Source organism: Dipteris shenzhenensis, chromosome 27, assembly GCF_047967505.1.
Source record: "Dipteris shenzhenensis isolate YYH24624 ecotype China chromosome 27, Dip_SZ_1.0, whole genome shotgun sequence".
NCBI classification, from domain to species: Eukaryota; Viridiplantae; Streptophyta; class Polypodiopsida; order Gleicheniales; family Dipteridaceae; genus Dipteris; species Dipteris shenzhenensis.
In genome coordinates this window covers 19814403-19830512 of record NC_141622.1, presented here as the reverse complement: position 1 = coordinate 19830512, position 16110 = coordinate 19814403, and the positions used below count along the sequence as shown (strand labels likewise).

The 16110-nt window shown below is 44.4% G+C and overlaps 1 protein-coding gene across 1 annotated transcript; it reads right to left on the bottom strand.

The window, feature by feature from the left end:
• Positions 1–509: 509 nt before the first annotated feature.
• Positions 510–1850, bottom strand: LOC147883998 (uncharacterized). Its single transcript, XM_087398985.1, has one exon. The coding sequence runs from the start codon at positions 1823–1825 to the stop codon at positions 974–976; it is 852 nt and encodes a 283-aa protein (XP_087255111.1). The 5' UTR covers positions 1826–1850; the 3' UTR covers positions 510–973.
• Between the last annotated feature and the right edge of the window lie 14260 nt (positions 1851–16110).

Here is a 16110-nt window from a genome sequence, read left to right as displayed (position 1 = left end):
GGAGTGATATTTTGTTGGTTTCCTTCTCGTCAAAGTTCTAGAACATCATTGTATTCTAAAAAAGCTTTTGATGCCGGATTTATTGAGGTAGAAGCAGATGCTAGAGGAGATTAAATTGGGGCAAATCTCTTACAGGATGGTCATGCCTATGATACTAGGAGAATAAAGGAAGCTGAGCTGAAAATGATGTTAATGAAAAAGAATTACTTGTTGTAATTCATGCGTTCTGAATTTGGAAGCACTATCTTGTTGGAGTTGATCTCCTAATTCAGACTGATCATCATCAGTGTGGCCTATTTTCTTACTCAGCCTTTAGCACATGTGATGGGCATTTCCTTGCGTTGAATTTTCAGACTTAGATACAACCCACAAAGAAAATGTATTTGCAGATGCCTTGTCTTGAAGGCCACAAATGCATACAATTTCTGCAGCTCATTATGGGAAGCTAGCTGCCATGAAGGGCACATGTAAAGATAATCCTGAATTCTGATGGTTGTAGCCAAGAAAATGGACATAAAGATTATTATTTGCGTGATGTCATATATGTGTAACAAGAAATATGAGAGAGAAGGTACAGGCTGAATGTCATAATCCACCCTTTGCTGGTCATAGAGGTACGTCTCCCACTCTGGCTCAGTTCGAACGTCATTTTTATTGGCCTCGAATTTAAAAGGATGTCTATGGATTCATCAATGTCAGATTTATCGAAAGGCAAAATATGATAGATCAATGCCGCAAGGATTGTTACAACCTTCACAGTTCCTGAAGCACCATGGGAGGACACAGCGAAGGACTTTGATGAGCTTCATCACTTTACAGTAGACGCAGTCGCCTTAACACATGATTTCTAATATTCGAACATAATTTAGAGGAAGTGCAATGACCCAAGAATATGCCAAGGCCAGGAGAGGATAGAAGTGGAGCAAGATGTTAGACCTATATCTCATTTTGTTATGCAAATCCAACGATTCGATCAAGGCAAATAGCACACTGCGGGAGTCGCATCGGTCACACCTTGGATCCACTTCAACACTTCAGAAATAGCATCATCATGGCCCAGCGACGTCGTGTCCACCACAAGCTTCTTAGCAGAGGCAGAGCAGTAATCAAAACAACCCTTGTAGCTCGCGACAAGCGCCTGCAGGTCTTCCCAGCGTCCAGGCTTGTGCCAGCCTTTCGCGGTAATTTCTCTGACCGAATCTCGTTCATTCGCCGTCAAGCTATCTTTTTCCAAGGTGCCCACGTCGCCATCTGCACCCCCTTGCATTCCCGACGTGCCCACTTGGCAAGCTGCGTGCTCGTCCCTTCCGAAGGTGCCCAATTCGTCAACGGCGACGGGGGGGGCAACAACGGCCGTGTCTGAGGCGCGGGCTTCCAATCGACGCTGCCACTCGCGAGGGTCGAGGGAGACGCATTCAATGACAAGGAGGCGGGTGGAGAAGAGGCGGGAGAGGGAGGAAGCGGAAAGGAAAAGGGAAGGGCGAGAGAGAGGGCAATCGACGATGATGCTGAGGCCGAGTTGGAGCTGGGTGTGAGCGAGGCGCCAGAGGGCTTGGTAAGAGAAGGAGTTGAGGAGGGACGAAGCAATTGCTGGGGGCAGGGCAGTCTGCAGCTCCAATGAACAATCACGAATGTCGTCTTTGTCAAGCACCGGCCACTTCAGAGCTCTGCCCAACCCCCTCGCTATGGTGGACTTCCCACACCCCGGGTGCCCCTTCATGGCCACCAACATATTTTCCCTTCCTCTCACCCTCCCCCTCCAAGAGCTTGTGTGATTGATTCTAACGAGGCACTCACGCACGAAGATGATTGTCACAAGTTGCATTTGCAATCACATGGCCTGCCCTCACAACACGTCGTGGCCGTACTACGTGGCGAGGCATACAGCGTGTGTGTGTGTGTGTGTGTGTGTGTGAGAGAGAGAGAGAGAGAGAGAGAGAGAAATGGAAGAGGAGAGAGACATGAATGCACATCTAGAAAAAAAACAAACCCAAATTTGAACTAGATTTTCGGCAGGCAGTCTTTCCATGCTCTCACGGTGCACAAATAAGATTTCGAATGGACAAAGGAATTTGCTTGGCAGCTCCTTCTCGGTTGGGGAGTATGGGTAAAGAGAAATCACCAGGGCCGGATGGGTTTATGGAATTCTACATTCATTTTTGGGATCTCCTAAAGATAGAGCTGGTGGATATGGCTAATGATGCAGTAAGGACGGGTGCTCTCTCAGAAGATGTCAATGCAGGGCTTGTGAAGCTTGTTCCCAAAAGACAAGTGAGGTTGGGAGTTGGGGATTGGCGCCCTATAATCATATTGAACACTTCTTACAAGATCATCGCAAAGGCACTTGCCTTGAGGATAAGAGAGACCTATTTTGTAGTAGTGGACAAAGAGCGAATGGGTTTTGTTAAATCTAGAGATATATTTGGCAACTATTCAAAGTTGTCTCTTCCTGGGTATCGATCTTGATAAGGCATACGATCGTGTTCAGTGGGATTTCATCCTTCAAGTGTTTTATCACTTGGGTTTTGGTGCACGGTTTGTTAAAATGTTGGCTACCCTCTTTGAAAATGATAAGGCCATCCTATGCCTTAATGGGTGAGTAGTAGGCAATTATGCACTTAAAAGGTCGGTTAGGCAAGGGTGCCCCCTAGCCCCCCTACTACTCCTCTAATGTTCCTCTAATGTTCTCCATCTGCACTGTTCCTCTAATGGCAAAAATAAAGTTGGCTATGTATGAAGGCAAGTGAAAGGAGTTCAATTACCTTCTGGTGAGCAATTTGGCTTTCAATTATTTGTAGATGATAGTTTGGTGGTTTCTCAAGAAGATGAAGATAGTGTGAATCACCTACTGAGTATATTTCAAAACTTTTGTGAAGATATAGGATTAATAAGCAGCTAGAGCATAACATTTGCCTTAAAGACTAAATTCGGTGTAGTTTCAGGTTGGTTGGATAATATGCATCTGCAATGGGTTGGCAAAGGAAAGGTTGTGAGATATCTAGGTGCTGGGGATTGGGATTTCTTTAAGGCAAAGGTTTCTCTGGGTCAAAGAAAAGCTAAAACAATGGAATGGCATGCTACTAGGGTGAAATGCCCAATTGCTAGTTATTCAACACGTCCTCTCTGCTTCAATTACATACCTAGCTACTATTCGGAATTTTAAGAGATCTCGTTAGGCAAAGATTGAGAAACTATTCAGAGCATTTCTATAGGCAAAAGAGGAGGGTAGAAAGAAGTTGCATTATGTCTCCTGGGGCCTGATGAAACTACCCAAATCAAAGGGTGGCCTGGGGATTCCTTACATGGAAGCATGGAATAATGCATGACTTGGTAAATGAATGCCTAAGTTGTTGGATAGTAAGGCCCCTTGGGTTTAGATGGTTAAATGGTTTGTTGAGCAAAGCAAAGGGAATAAGGTTGGGGTCTCACTTGGTATGAAAAAATATTCTCAAAGTTCTCTCTAAAAATCAGGTTCTGATCTGGTCTCTGGCCTGATATTTGCATGGAAAAAATGTTGTCTTAAGTTGAAATGGAAAGGAAAGCTGGGCCTCAGCGGGGATGGAAGTCTAGGAAAAGCCATTTGGTGGGGTTAGCTATTAAAAATAGACAAATGTTGTTAGCCTCTATGGATCTAGCAAGGACAAGAGGTATGCATAGGAAAGGTATTCGTAGATGGATAGATATATGAGATTGTCAGAGAGCTGATTGGAAATCAACCCATGTGATCAAATATGAAATTTTCTTGAATGCTATTGAGGTTTATCTGTTGAATGCAGTCTTAAACAGGGTGCAGGAAGGTTGGCCAACCAACACCATAATATCCAACAAATGGAAGATTAGTTAGTGGTGCCTTAGGAAGGAAGTTCTTCAAAATTTTTTAGTAAAAGTGATAATATAAAGCTATGCTTGACGTACCCCCAGGCTGGTTGGGGGTTGGATGCAAAGTGGAAATTAAGAAGGGGCTCAAATGGTGGCATGACATATTTAATGACACATGGAAAGGATGCATAATTGGGAATCTGATGTGGAAGATAATGCATTTGGTTCTGCCTGTTAGGAGAAGACTTGCCAAATGGGCCAATGTTAACCCAGTTTGTCCTTTATGTGTGGTTGCTTGGGAGGATATAAGGCATTTATTGTGGTCATGCACAGTAGTCAAAAGATCATGGTACAAGATAGAATGAGCAATCAGGAGGCTAGGTATAATGGTGAGGTTTAGCATCAAGTCTAAGTGGAAGGGTACCTTCCCAGGGGACTTGGAAGGTGGTTTGTTGGGCCTTTATTAGAGTAGTTGTGTGTATGGCAGTGTGGAATGTAAGGAATGTAGTGGTCTTCTCACAAAGGCATCCTGTTGGCTCAAGGGAGTAATCCATTCTGATGTTGGTTTTGTACAACTTGGGAGATATGGCAGCAATAATGGTAAGAAAGGATGAGCTGATAAGCTCTTATCTCTATGATATTGGAAATGCAGTGCTACACTAAAAAATAAACATACTTGTGTGGGCCTAGGGCTGTATGCCCCACTTTCTTGGCCAGTTTTTGTAAAGGGTCCTTATTCAGGGAGTGACCCACCCTTTTGAATATACTCGACTAGTTTTTTTAAAGAAATTTAAATAACTACATTTGCTCATCATCACTTCCCTTGTGCGTCCTTTTGGCACGCATTCATTCATTCATCACTCCTTATACTTCACATACCCATTTTCATCATGGAACACATAACTACCAATTTGAAATTGAACTCGATTCCTACCATTTTATAAAAAATTTAAAAAGAAAAAAAAGAGTAAAAATAGGGACATGAGTCACAACACAAGGTCATTTAGGACCCAATCCTCGTTACAAATATCAAGGGCAGTGCTTTATTATTGACTTAGTGATGTCCAAAAATCATTTTTGCCTTTTGGGAATTGAAGCTCAACAAATACATTATATATATATATATATATATATATAATCAAATTTTATTTTTTTTGGGTGTGTGAATATATATCATCTGTCCTCAAGCATATTCTCTTCCATGGCTTAGAAAAAGCACAAAGGAGTATCGTAATCCATCTAGACATTTCGTTGAGGATGATGCCATCTCGAATCTTTTCCCTCATGAGCTAGAAGTTATTATATGAGAAGTCAATTATCTTCAAGCATATTCTCTTCCATGGCTTAGAAAAAGCACAAAGGAGTATCGTAATCCATCTAGACATTTCTTTGAGGATGATTCCATCTCGAAACTTTTCCCTCATCAGCTAGAAGTTAATATATGAGAAATCAATTATCTTCAAGAAGAATTGAAGGCCTCCTTAGTGCGCCGAACACAAAACCATCTGATGGATTAGTAGTAGTGAGGATGACACACCAAGGACCAGTTCTACCCCATCTACTAATGGATGGCTATATTAGAAGCCCAAAATAAAGTTAAAAGTGATTGCCAAGCTAACCCCATACCCAATCAACGGCGGTAAATGTTTTCAGTGGGGTCATGAACTATTGAACCACCATTTTGTTAGCAGTGGAGCCTTGAGAGAAAAGATTGTACTCATCAACTTTGCCCTTATTTTTTTCCATCTAAAGCAAAAAGTTTACTTGGGAAAAATCGAGAGGCAAGGCATCTTACGGAGTTGAATCTCCTACTCCGAAGATAGCCAATAGCTCCTAAAGCATAGTTCTCATGCCTTGAAGTAAAGCCTCTCCTTTAGTTGTTGGAGGCAAGTAAGGCGGTGGATATGGGAGGTCGATTAGTCCAACTGCAATCCAAAAGAAGCTACGAGTGAGACACTTGCAATCTCAAAGGATCTGGCTAGCCAAACAAAAGTTTTTGTAAGATTACAAGCGGTATTAAGTACTTATGAAGAAGGATGTTACCAGTGACACAAAGGATAGTCTTGTGATTGGTGAACCACCCAGTAGGACCTTGAGGGAATTCAATTCTGAAGGGAAGCTGTTTGGCCTTGGCAATAGAGAGAATGTAGTCATTCTTGCCAACATTGACGAGGGAATCACCGAAGATGAACAAGGCAGGGAAATGTTTTTTGTGGATGGATTGGGCAAAGGTAGGAGGAAAAAGGAAGGAGGAAGTAACAATAAGCTTTGATGAGATGCTGTGAGTTCATCAACGGCTCTCAAGTTCAATGAGAGAGACACCAAGGCAAGACTAATGAGCATGAGATGTGAGTTACAATCCGCTTGATCTTCTCTCCCACCAACTACTGCCTAATAGCTTTGATGAGCTACTCTCAGCTTTAAAGGAATGAGATCATGCTCATCAGCATCATGAGAGGAAGCAGGAGCTTGTGCCTCTATAAATTTATAAAAGATCACATTTTTTATGATAGTTGCTCTAATCTGCCCTTTCTAATCTCTTCGTATGTGGTAGCTGTCCAACCCCACTCTTCCATCAATGTTGTTTCATTATCCACCTATCTCCAAGTCCTTGAAATATTTCATCAAGTAATTCACACCTAGAAATAAAAAAAGCAATCCACTGTAAAAGATAAAGCACAATTTAGACCATTAGATTTTTTCAAGATGAACAGCTAAGACTCTAACATGTGGGTTAATGAAAGCTCACAATTCAAAGCATGCCTCTAGGATATCTACCATAAAAAGAAGGTGATTCCTTTTCATTGTAAAAATAAGATGATTCCGATTCCTATGAGGAAGATGATTCTAAACAAGCCTCGGGAGGAAGATGATTGTAGACATGAGAATGCTTAACACTTCCTATCCATGGCCCCAACCATAATCAATGAGGATTTTGAAAGGAGAATGCTTAGCACTTTCTACCTAGGGCCCCAACCATAATCGATGAAGATTTTGTTTCTTGACCCCTTCGATTGCTCCCATTGCTGCTAAAAATATTGCCATTGCCTTACCTCTATTTTCTAACATGTGAAGTCTACTTAGATTACCTAATTTTAGTTTATGGGAAAGCACGTAGGTTTTAGTTGTACTAGTAATCATTTAATTATATCATTGAAGCCTTCTTATACCTACAGTCCTTTCCATTCATAGCAACCATCAATCCAAAGAAAAAGGGTAATTGAATAGTGAGGTGTTGTCTCAACTCTTTTTCTCTAGTTGTATCTCTAGTTGTATACTAGAAATTAGTACACCTAGGGTTCTAAATCATATTTTCATGTTTGCAAGTAACAAGTGTGTTGGCTCTTTCCTACTGCTTCCGTAGGAAGAGCTGGGTTCTCTATGTTGCAGTGTTCCGAGGCTTTTTGTCACCTACAGATATATTGGGATTGTCGTTGTAGTATATGTGTAGCTTAGGACCTCGAGTCGTGTTCCGGTGAGAGACGTAGGCTTAAGTGTGGTGAGTAAACATAATGCAAGCATGTGTAAAAGGCACGTAAACCATTGTTGTTGGGGTAATGAAGGCTTTCGCCTTCATTGGGGGTTGTAGGGTTTAGGAGGAGTTTAAGGGTTCAGAAGGAGGTTCCAGGGTTTAGAAAGAGTTCAGGGTTAGAAAGAGTTCCAGGGTTCAGAAGGAGGTTCCAAGGTTTAGAAGGAGTTCAGGGTTAGGAGGAGGATCCAAGGTTCAGAGTAAAATACATGGTGGAGAACTCGTCTCCCTCGTAGATCATTGAGTTTAAGGGTTTAGGAAAGCATAGGAGTGGGAGAGGAAGAAGGTGTAAGAGCATGGGTGAAGTAAGAGAGAGAGGAGGAAGGAGGAGGAGGGAAGTAGAGGAGGGAGAGGGAGGAGAGAGGAGGAGGAGGAGGAGGGAGGAGGAGGAGGAGGAGGAGGAGGGAGGAGGAGGGAGGAGGAGGAGGAGGAGGAGGGGGGAGAAGGGAGGAGGAGAGGGAGAGGATGGGTTGCAGGGTTGGAGGAGAGGGGAGAAGGGTTGCAAGGTTAGGACATGCTTTTAGACGTGCAGTGCAAGGAAGCATGGACACTTGAGACAAATGCTTGGAATACCAATGTAGACTCAACACAATGCCCCAAGAGTGTGGGCTTCATTCCATTATGGGGTATTTATACAAGTTGGAGAGCTTCCCTCTCTGCATGTAACACAAAGTCGTATCACAAAGTTGTAACACAAAGTTGTGTCACAAAGTCGTAACACATTCTCTCTCTTCATGTAGAAGATGTAACACAAAGTTGTTACACAAAGTTGTTACACAATTAGCCAAGCTAGTGAAGAGTTCGGACATTTGAATCATTTGGCTAGCTTGATGCTGGAGAATGACAGATGGTGATGAGGTCTGGCGATATTGCTGATACAAGTGGTGCCCATGTAGCCATCCCGAGGGTTCTGTAGTACTTGGGGGAGGTTGTTCCAATGGCATTTCACTCCCTTGTGGACAATAGTCATACTGCTGATCTGGCACGAGCTCTCCTTGAGGCTCATCGACTGGCATGACGTCGATGGGCAGTTCGAGTGCCGATGTGGTCTCAAGCTTTGGTGCTGATCGTTCCTCAGGTTCGGGTGCCAACCTTATCTCGAGCTCGGGTGGGTGCTGTTGGGGGAGACTTAGTGGTTGCAATTGTGCACCGAGCTGAAGCATTTCCTGAGGCAATTCTGCAATCCTGCTTTCCAAAATAGGTACTTCTGTTAAGGCATCTGTACTTATCAATGTGATAGCTGGAGCAGTTGATGATGGCTCCCATACTGGTGAGAAGGGTATGTCCAACTCCTCAATTGGCTTTGGAGACTGGGGCAGAGTCATTTCTCTTTGTTGTAGTTCCTTTTTGATGATGATAGCCAATAAGTGCGGAATTTTACATTTCTGGCCTGAAGAACCATCGAGTTTTTTGGTAAAGAAAATGACAAAGTGTTGGACCCAGTCTTGTTTGAGCTTCCTACTCAGCAAAACAAATGTGCGGAGTGGAAGGGAGCGTTCCTTGCCGTTTTTTATTCCCAGGATGGTGGATAGAAATTGTGCTGCTTCCTTGAGATGAGGGTCAAGGATTGTGCGAAGCAAGATGCCATCTCTATGGATCAGGGTACCCTTGGTGAGGAGAGACTGTACTTCAATAAACTTTGCATCCGCAGACCTTTTAGGGTATTCGCCACCTTGCCTTGGCAGAGAGAAAGCCCTTTGAATGACTGTACTGTCGAGGATAATGTTCAGTGGGCTCTGCTGTACAGTGATTGTACCGTACTTGCCATCTGTTGCATTGCTGGAGTAGTAAGAGTGGAGAAAGTCCTTGATGTAGGTGGTCATGATAGGACTATCCTCCAAGGATTTGAGGTTCTCATGCAAATTGCCTAGACCCCGTTGCTCTAAGTAAGATGTTGCTTCCTGGGAAAGAGCATAAGTCGAGGTGGGTGGCCAGACAAGTTCCAATGATTGGGCCTTGTTAACAGTTGTGCACGCCGGCTGTGACTGGGGTGGCATTTGTTCTGCTTGGGCATGCACTGAATCTTCTCCGGAGCTATCGCTTTGGACCACGAACGTCTGTGGTCTCCGTGGTTGAGAGGATGTAGATGGCTGCGAACTCGGGAGGGGGTCTCGTGGTTGAGGTGGTGGGCTCTTTCTGCGCATCCTCTTTAGTGGCGGCATCTTTTCTGAACCTGCATCCATGTACATGTAGTGTACCATTGATCATTACATTGGTTGGCATGCCTGTATGACCTTTCTGTGTGGGTGTGGGAGAGAGATCTCTTTTTTTTTTTTTAATACATCTTTTGAGAGGGTGGAATGAAAGTGTGTTGTACAATTATTCATGCAATCATCTATGTGTTTAAGCGAAAGCGTGTGAGTGCACGTGACCTAGTAGCTAAGTAGGGACTAACTATATGCTTTTTTTGCTGGGATTTTCATAGGGCAGCTAGAACTCATTCACCAATCCTGAGCTCTAGGTAAAATCGATTGAGGCTACCTATATGTGCGAAGACGTACATATGCAAGTGAGTGCTCGTGATACAATCTAATCCTAACTAAGGAAGACTTGGTTTCCCAAATCTTCGTTTTTGTCGGGGATGGGTGTTGATGTAGTAGCGCTTCAGTCGGCTCCCGTTTATTGTTGTGTTGAATTGGACTCCATCGAGTGTTTCAAGTAGCACAGCTCCAATGGGATTCATCTTTCGTACTCGGTAGGGTCCTTGACCCAGATACTTCAATTTGCCCTTGTGTACTTTGGCATTGTATAACAGGACTAAGTCGCCTTCCTTGATGTCTTTAGCTTTCAGATTCCTGTCAAACCATGCCTTTCTTCGACGTTTTTCTGTTGTCATGGCATGATAAGCGACTAGTCTTGTCTCTGTATGCTTTTCCAACTGACAGAGCCTTTCTTTCAAGGACTCATGATCACCCATGCGTTCTTGTATTGCGATGCGCAGACTTGGTATTATAAATTCAAGTGGGACCACGGCTTCAAGGCCGTACACCAATTGAAAAGGTGTGTTCCTTGTACTGACCTTGAATGTGGTTCTGTATGCCCATAAGGCTGCATGCAGTTTCTCTGCCCAATCAGAGCGCTGCGGTTCTACTACCTTGGTGAGGATATTGCATATGATTTTGTTTGTGGATTCTGCTAATCCATTCCCTTGGGGGTAGTAGGGTGTGCTTTTTCTATGAATGACCATGAAGCCAGACAAGAGTTCTTGGATTACCTCATTGACAAAATGTGTGCCTCTATCCGACACAATTTCAAGGGGGCATCCGAATCGGGTGATCACATGTTCGTACAAGAATCTTGCTGTGCTTTTGGCAGTGCTTTTGGCATCTGCCTTTCTGACTGCTTTAGCTTCAGCCCATTTTGTAAAGTAATCAGTGGCCACAATGATGTAGCGTGCCTGTGTTCCTTTTGCTGCTGGATGTATGGGACCCACATAATCAATCCCCCATTTTTCAAATGGCTGTTGTGCAACAATTGTTGTTAGGGGATTGAAGTCTTTGTGTTGTGGTTTAATAGTTCGTTGGCATACATCACAGCCTTTTACATATTCATAGGCATCTGCCCACAGTGTTGGCCACCAGTAGCCTGCGAGGAGAACTTTTCTTGCTGTGGCTTCCCCTTGGAAGTGTCCTCCTGCAATGCCTTCATGGACTTCACTCAGGATTGGCAGGATCTCATGAGGCATTACACATCTTCTTAATATCTGGTCCTTGCCCATCTTGTATAGTTGTCCTGCAATGAGTTGATATGGTGCAACCTTTAGAATCAATTTTCTAGCATCTACTGCTTTCATGTCAGGGGGTGGTCTTCCTGCCATCAAGTACCCAATGATATCTCCACACCATTCTGGAACAGCATCTATTTGAAATAGTGTGGCATCTGGTAAGTCATCTTCTACTCCAGTGGCTTCTTCTCCTGTCTTGACTCGAGACATGTGATCGGCAATGTAGTGTTGGGCACCTTTGCGGACCACAATTTTGAAGTTGAATTCTTGCAGCAAGAGGAGCCATCTGGTTATTCTTCCTGTGGTACACGGACGGTTCACAAGATAAAGCAATGCTTGATGGTCGGTGTAGAAGACAAAATCATTTGCGAGTAGATAGTGCCGAAATTTCTTTACACTGTACACCATTGCTAGGGCTTCTCTTTCTGTGGTTGTATAGTTGATCTCTGCATCATTGAGTTGTCGACTGGCGAAGTAGACGGGGTAGTCTTTCTTATGTTCACCAGGTTGACAAAGCACACTCCCAATTGCATACTTGGATCCATCAGTATGAACATGAAAATCAATATCCCAATTGGGAGATAGAAGGATGGGTGCTGTGATTAGGCGCCACTTTAAAAGCTCAAAGGCTTGGTCGCACTCTTCGGTCCATAAGAACTCCACTAATAACTTGTAAAGTGGTCTAGCTATCATGGCATACCGCAATATAAATCTTCTGTAATAGCCGGCATGTCCCATAAAGACCTGTACACCTTTGGAATTTGTAGGAGGAGGCAATTCCATGATGATCTTGATTTTGTCCATGTCAGTTGCAATCCCATGTTGAGAGACGATGTGTCCCAAAACAACTCCGTGGGTGACCATGAACTGGCATTTTGTTGGATTTAGGGAGATGCCATACTCCCTGCATTTGATTAGTACTTCTTCCAGACATTTGAAGTGGTCCTGTTTGGTTGAATGGATGCACAAATCATCCAAGAAGACCTGTAAAAACTTATTCAAAAATGACTTGAAAGCTGTGAACATGACTCGCTGGAATGTGGCCGGGGCATTACAAAGGCCGAATGGCATGACTCTATATGCAAAAATACCCCATTCTGTAGCAAATGCTGTTTTTGATTGGTCTTGAGGAGCAATTTGTACCTGGTTATAGCCACTGAAGCCATCCAAGAAGCTGTAGATTTCGGATCCTGCCACCTTTTCCAACACTGTTTCTGTTAAGGGTAGGGGGTAGTGATCCCTAATTGTGGCGGCATTCACATTTTTCAAGTTTACGCATATTCTGAGCTTCTTGTTGCGTTTAGGCACAATGACAATGGGTGAAACCCAATCAGTGTGCTCTATCTCGTAGATGAATCCGGCATCTAGGAGTTTTTCCAGCTCATCATAAACCATGGTGCCATATTTAGGATTTGTGCGATAAGGTCCACATACCTTAGGGCGAGCACCTTCCCTTATAGGGATCGTGTGAACTGCCACTTCTGGTGAAATTCCTTTCATCTCTTTGTATGACCATGCTAGGCAGTCACGGTATTCCATTAGGAGTTCTTTGAGTTTGCTTTCATCTTCTTGACGGAGCTGTTTCCCAATGAAAACCAACTTTTCTTCCTCCCCTTCAAGGGCGAGGTTTATTGTGCGTGTTTTTGCCGGTCCCTCATAGATTGGAGTTTCTCCAAAGTTATCGGTTTCTTGAACTTCAGATTCTCTGATTGGTCTTGGCATTGCTATTGGTGCACTTCCACTTGTATAATTCTTAAAGTATTCCGGCACTGCTCGAAGATCGGCCTCTGATGGGGTTGAACTAGCCTGAGATGTGTCATGAGTACTGGGTGGCATAGTTGCATTTAGTAATTTGTTAGGCTCTTCTTTCCTTTCTTTTTCTGAAGTCTCTTGATCGAGCTTCATCCGCACATGTGGCTTATATTTCCGAAACTTCTTACGTTGGGAACTGTGGGGTAACTTTTCCACTGGTAAGGTGTTTCCAAGTAAGGGTTCATGTGCTGCACATACTCCTTCCAATCCTTCAGGGGACCATTCAAGAGGTGGTGGTTTTGACTTTGAGGGGACTGCCTTTGCAAGATACAATTCCACAATCCGTGTTTGGACTCGTTCGAATTCATTGAAGTGCTCGGCCTTGGCTTTTCTGCGATGTCCTCCGGCAGCTTTCTTGTGGGATCTTCTGCTGTTATGCAACTGTGGAGGTTCAACTTTTGGGAGCTCAACTGCCATTAGGGCATGCAGAATGGCTAGGTCATTATCAAAGATTTGATCTTCAATTTCAGCATTCGCAGCCTCTGTTTCAAGATCCCAAGGAAAATCTGAATCATCATTGGTATGGGTACCTTCTTCAGGTTCATTATCCCATTCGAGGTCAGCCATAAAGAATGGCATCTCTAGATCGATTGGTTCTTCATGTGTCGGTGGAGGATTGACCTGTAGTGCGTTAACATCTATCTGTGAGAAGATGGGGTCTAATGAATGGCAGTTGTCAATGGTTGCCAATGTTTGTATCCAGTTATTGACATTGCTTTGTGAGTCACCTGCTATGGCATGCTGTTGCAAGGGATCTGATTTGCTCGAAATTGTCATGGAAGATGTGTCATCCAATGCCCTAGGAACAATGGGTTTAATAGCTCCTGTCCCCACATTCACCCTGACTGCAGTGTCTCGATTCTGGATTGTCAATCTATCCGTTCCCCAGTCATGGAGGACTGATGCTTCCCGTAACCAAGGACATCCCAGTAAGATTTGATAGGATTTTTTGGGGAGATCCAAGATTGTGAATTGAAGGGAAAAGCGGACTCCTGCGATCTTTGTGGACACGCCATTCACTATTCCCAAGGGTTTAGCCCGTGAATCATCGGCAAGGCGTATGTTGAAGTTAGCCTTTTGCATTGGTGGGAGACCCCATTCTTCGTAAAGCTCCTTTGATAGGACATTGACACCTGCTCCACCATCCACTATGGCTTGGATTTCATTATATGCTTTGTGGATCAAAGGCACAGTGATGTTGCGTATGTCATCTTTCTCACCCATCCGCACAGGGATATCATCAATGTCATTCCTAGCTGGAGGGGGAGTTGCGAGTTCAATCCATCCTTTGAAACTCTCCCAGAGATTGGGACAATTTCGTAAGAGGATTCCGATGGGAATGGACACAGGGCAACTCAGGATGCTAGAGAGTGCAGCTCCTTCAAGTTGACGTGGCGGTACATTCTGTTGTGGAGTCTGTTGTTGGAACAAAGGCTCGAGTACAGTATCAATACTTTGTGGGGCCAAGTCATGGAGTGGGTCTTGAGCTTGTTTCTGAGCCTCAAATTGAGCTTGTTCATTTTGGACCCATTGCTGAAGTACCTGAAAACGAGCCTTCTCCACCTCTGGATTCGGGAATGGAGCTTCTTTTATTCGAGGCTCGGGAGTTGATGTAGATGAACTCGGCTGCTCATTGCTTGGCGGAGGTGGAGGAACTTGTGCTTTCTTTCGCAGAAGTCGCTTCGGTTGGATCAGAATGATAGGGTCCTTCGTAGCTGCTTTCTGTTGGCGTGTAATTACATTGATAGGTTGTGACCTTAGACTTGCCGGTCCCAGACTTTGATGGTCCACCCCAATGATGCCGATGGGGACGTCAGGCTTAACCTCTGTTTGTTCTGGGACCTTATTTTTCATGGGACAATCCATACAGGCATGTCCTATGCCACAATCTCTGCAAAGTGGTTGGAAAGTAGCTGGGCTACCGCGATGAGGGCACTCTGCGATTCTATGATTTTCTCCACAACCGTAACACTTGATTGGTGCTCGAAATGTGTTGGGTCGCACTTGATTTGCATAGACTGGTATTAGACCCTCTGCACCTTCTACATAGTACACTGGGTACTCTGCTTCATACTCAAATAGCGAGTCTACTTCCTCGGCTTGTAATTGATGTATGGGAACTGCTGGAGGAGCTGGATTTGGTGCTCTTGGATACGGTCGTGGATTTGGATTCCTGAGTAGTTGTGGGACTTGTGTCCGAACGGGAACAGGATTTAGCCTCGGAGCTGGGGGCGCTTGTGCAAGTGCCGGTTGCTTGTATACTGGCATGGGTGCCGCTTGGTATTGTGGTGGTCGAGGCGGATTGTTGCGCATGTTGAAGATGCAACTGGTCTCATCATGGCCGCCGATGACACAGATATGGCACCACAACCGCGGCGGTGGATTTGCTTGTGCATTGATTCTTGCTCTTAGGACTGGGCATTCATTTGCTGTATGATTTGCCAAGCAGTGTGGGCACCAGACATTTTCTCGCCGTGGATATGTTTGAGTTGGCGGCTGAGACAAGTGGAGTTTTTGATCCATGGCCTGCATCATATCTTCTTTCAATTTCAAGGTCATGGCCTCGAGGCGATCTTCATTGGATGTTTCGGCAGTGTCCTTTGATTTACCTTTTTTCGAGCGCTTATCTCGTGTATTTGATCTGGCATCATCACTGCTAGTGTCTGAATCTGTCATGCCATCTTCGATGTCAATGGCTGCCGCATGAGCAGCACTGAATGTTTCATAGCTACTTATCTTTTTCATCTCCTTGCGGATTTTCTTTCTAAGGCCTGCTATGAACCATGCCGTGAGGTACTTTGCATCTGGCCGTGGGTCACATTTGGCAATCAATCTCTTCATCTTTCCCAGGTATGTGCGTACATCTTCCCTCCGGCCTTGTTCGATCTTGCTGAGTTGGAGAGCGGGATCATCTTGTAGCCTCTCCGTTTGGAAGCGACGTTTGAATTCGGTTTGAAGTAGGTCCCATGTGGCACGTTCTTCCACAAGAAGGTCGAGGTACCATTCCGACGCCTCATCAGTTAAGGCCATTGGAAACCAAGCCACCTTAGTTTCATGGGATTGATCACCACCTGCTCGACATGCGGCATCAAAATGTTGGAGGAAGCGAGCAGGGTCTCCCCTACCATTATATTTGGGAAGTTCCAGTTTTCCCAAGGGGCGTCGGCCGTGATTGTTGTGATTTCGTCGATTGAAGAAGTTGTCAGCCTCGGCATCGAGCTCAATG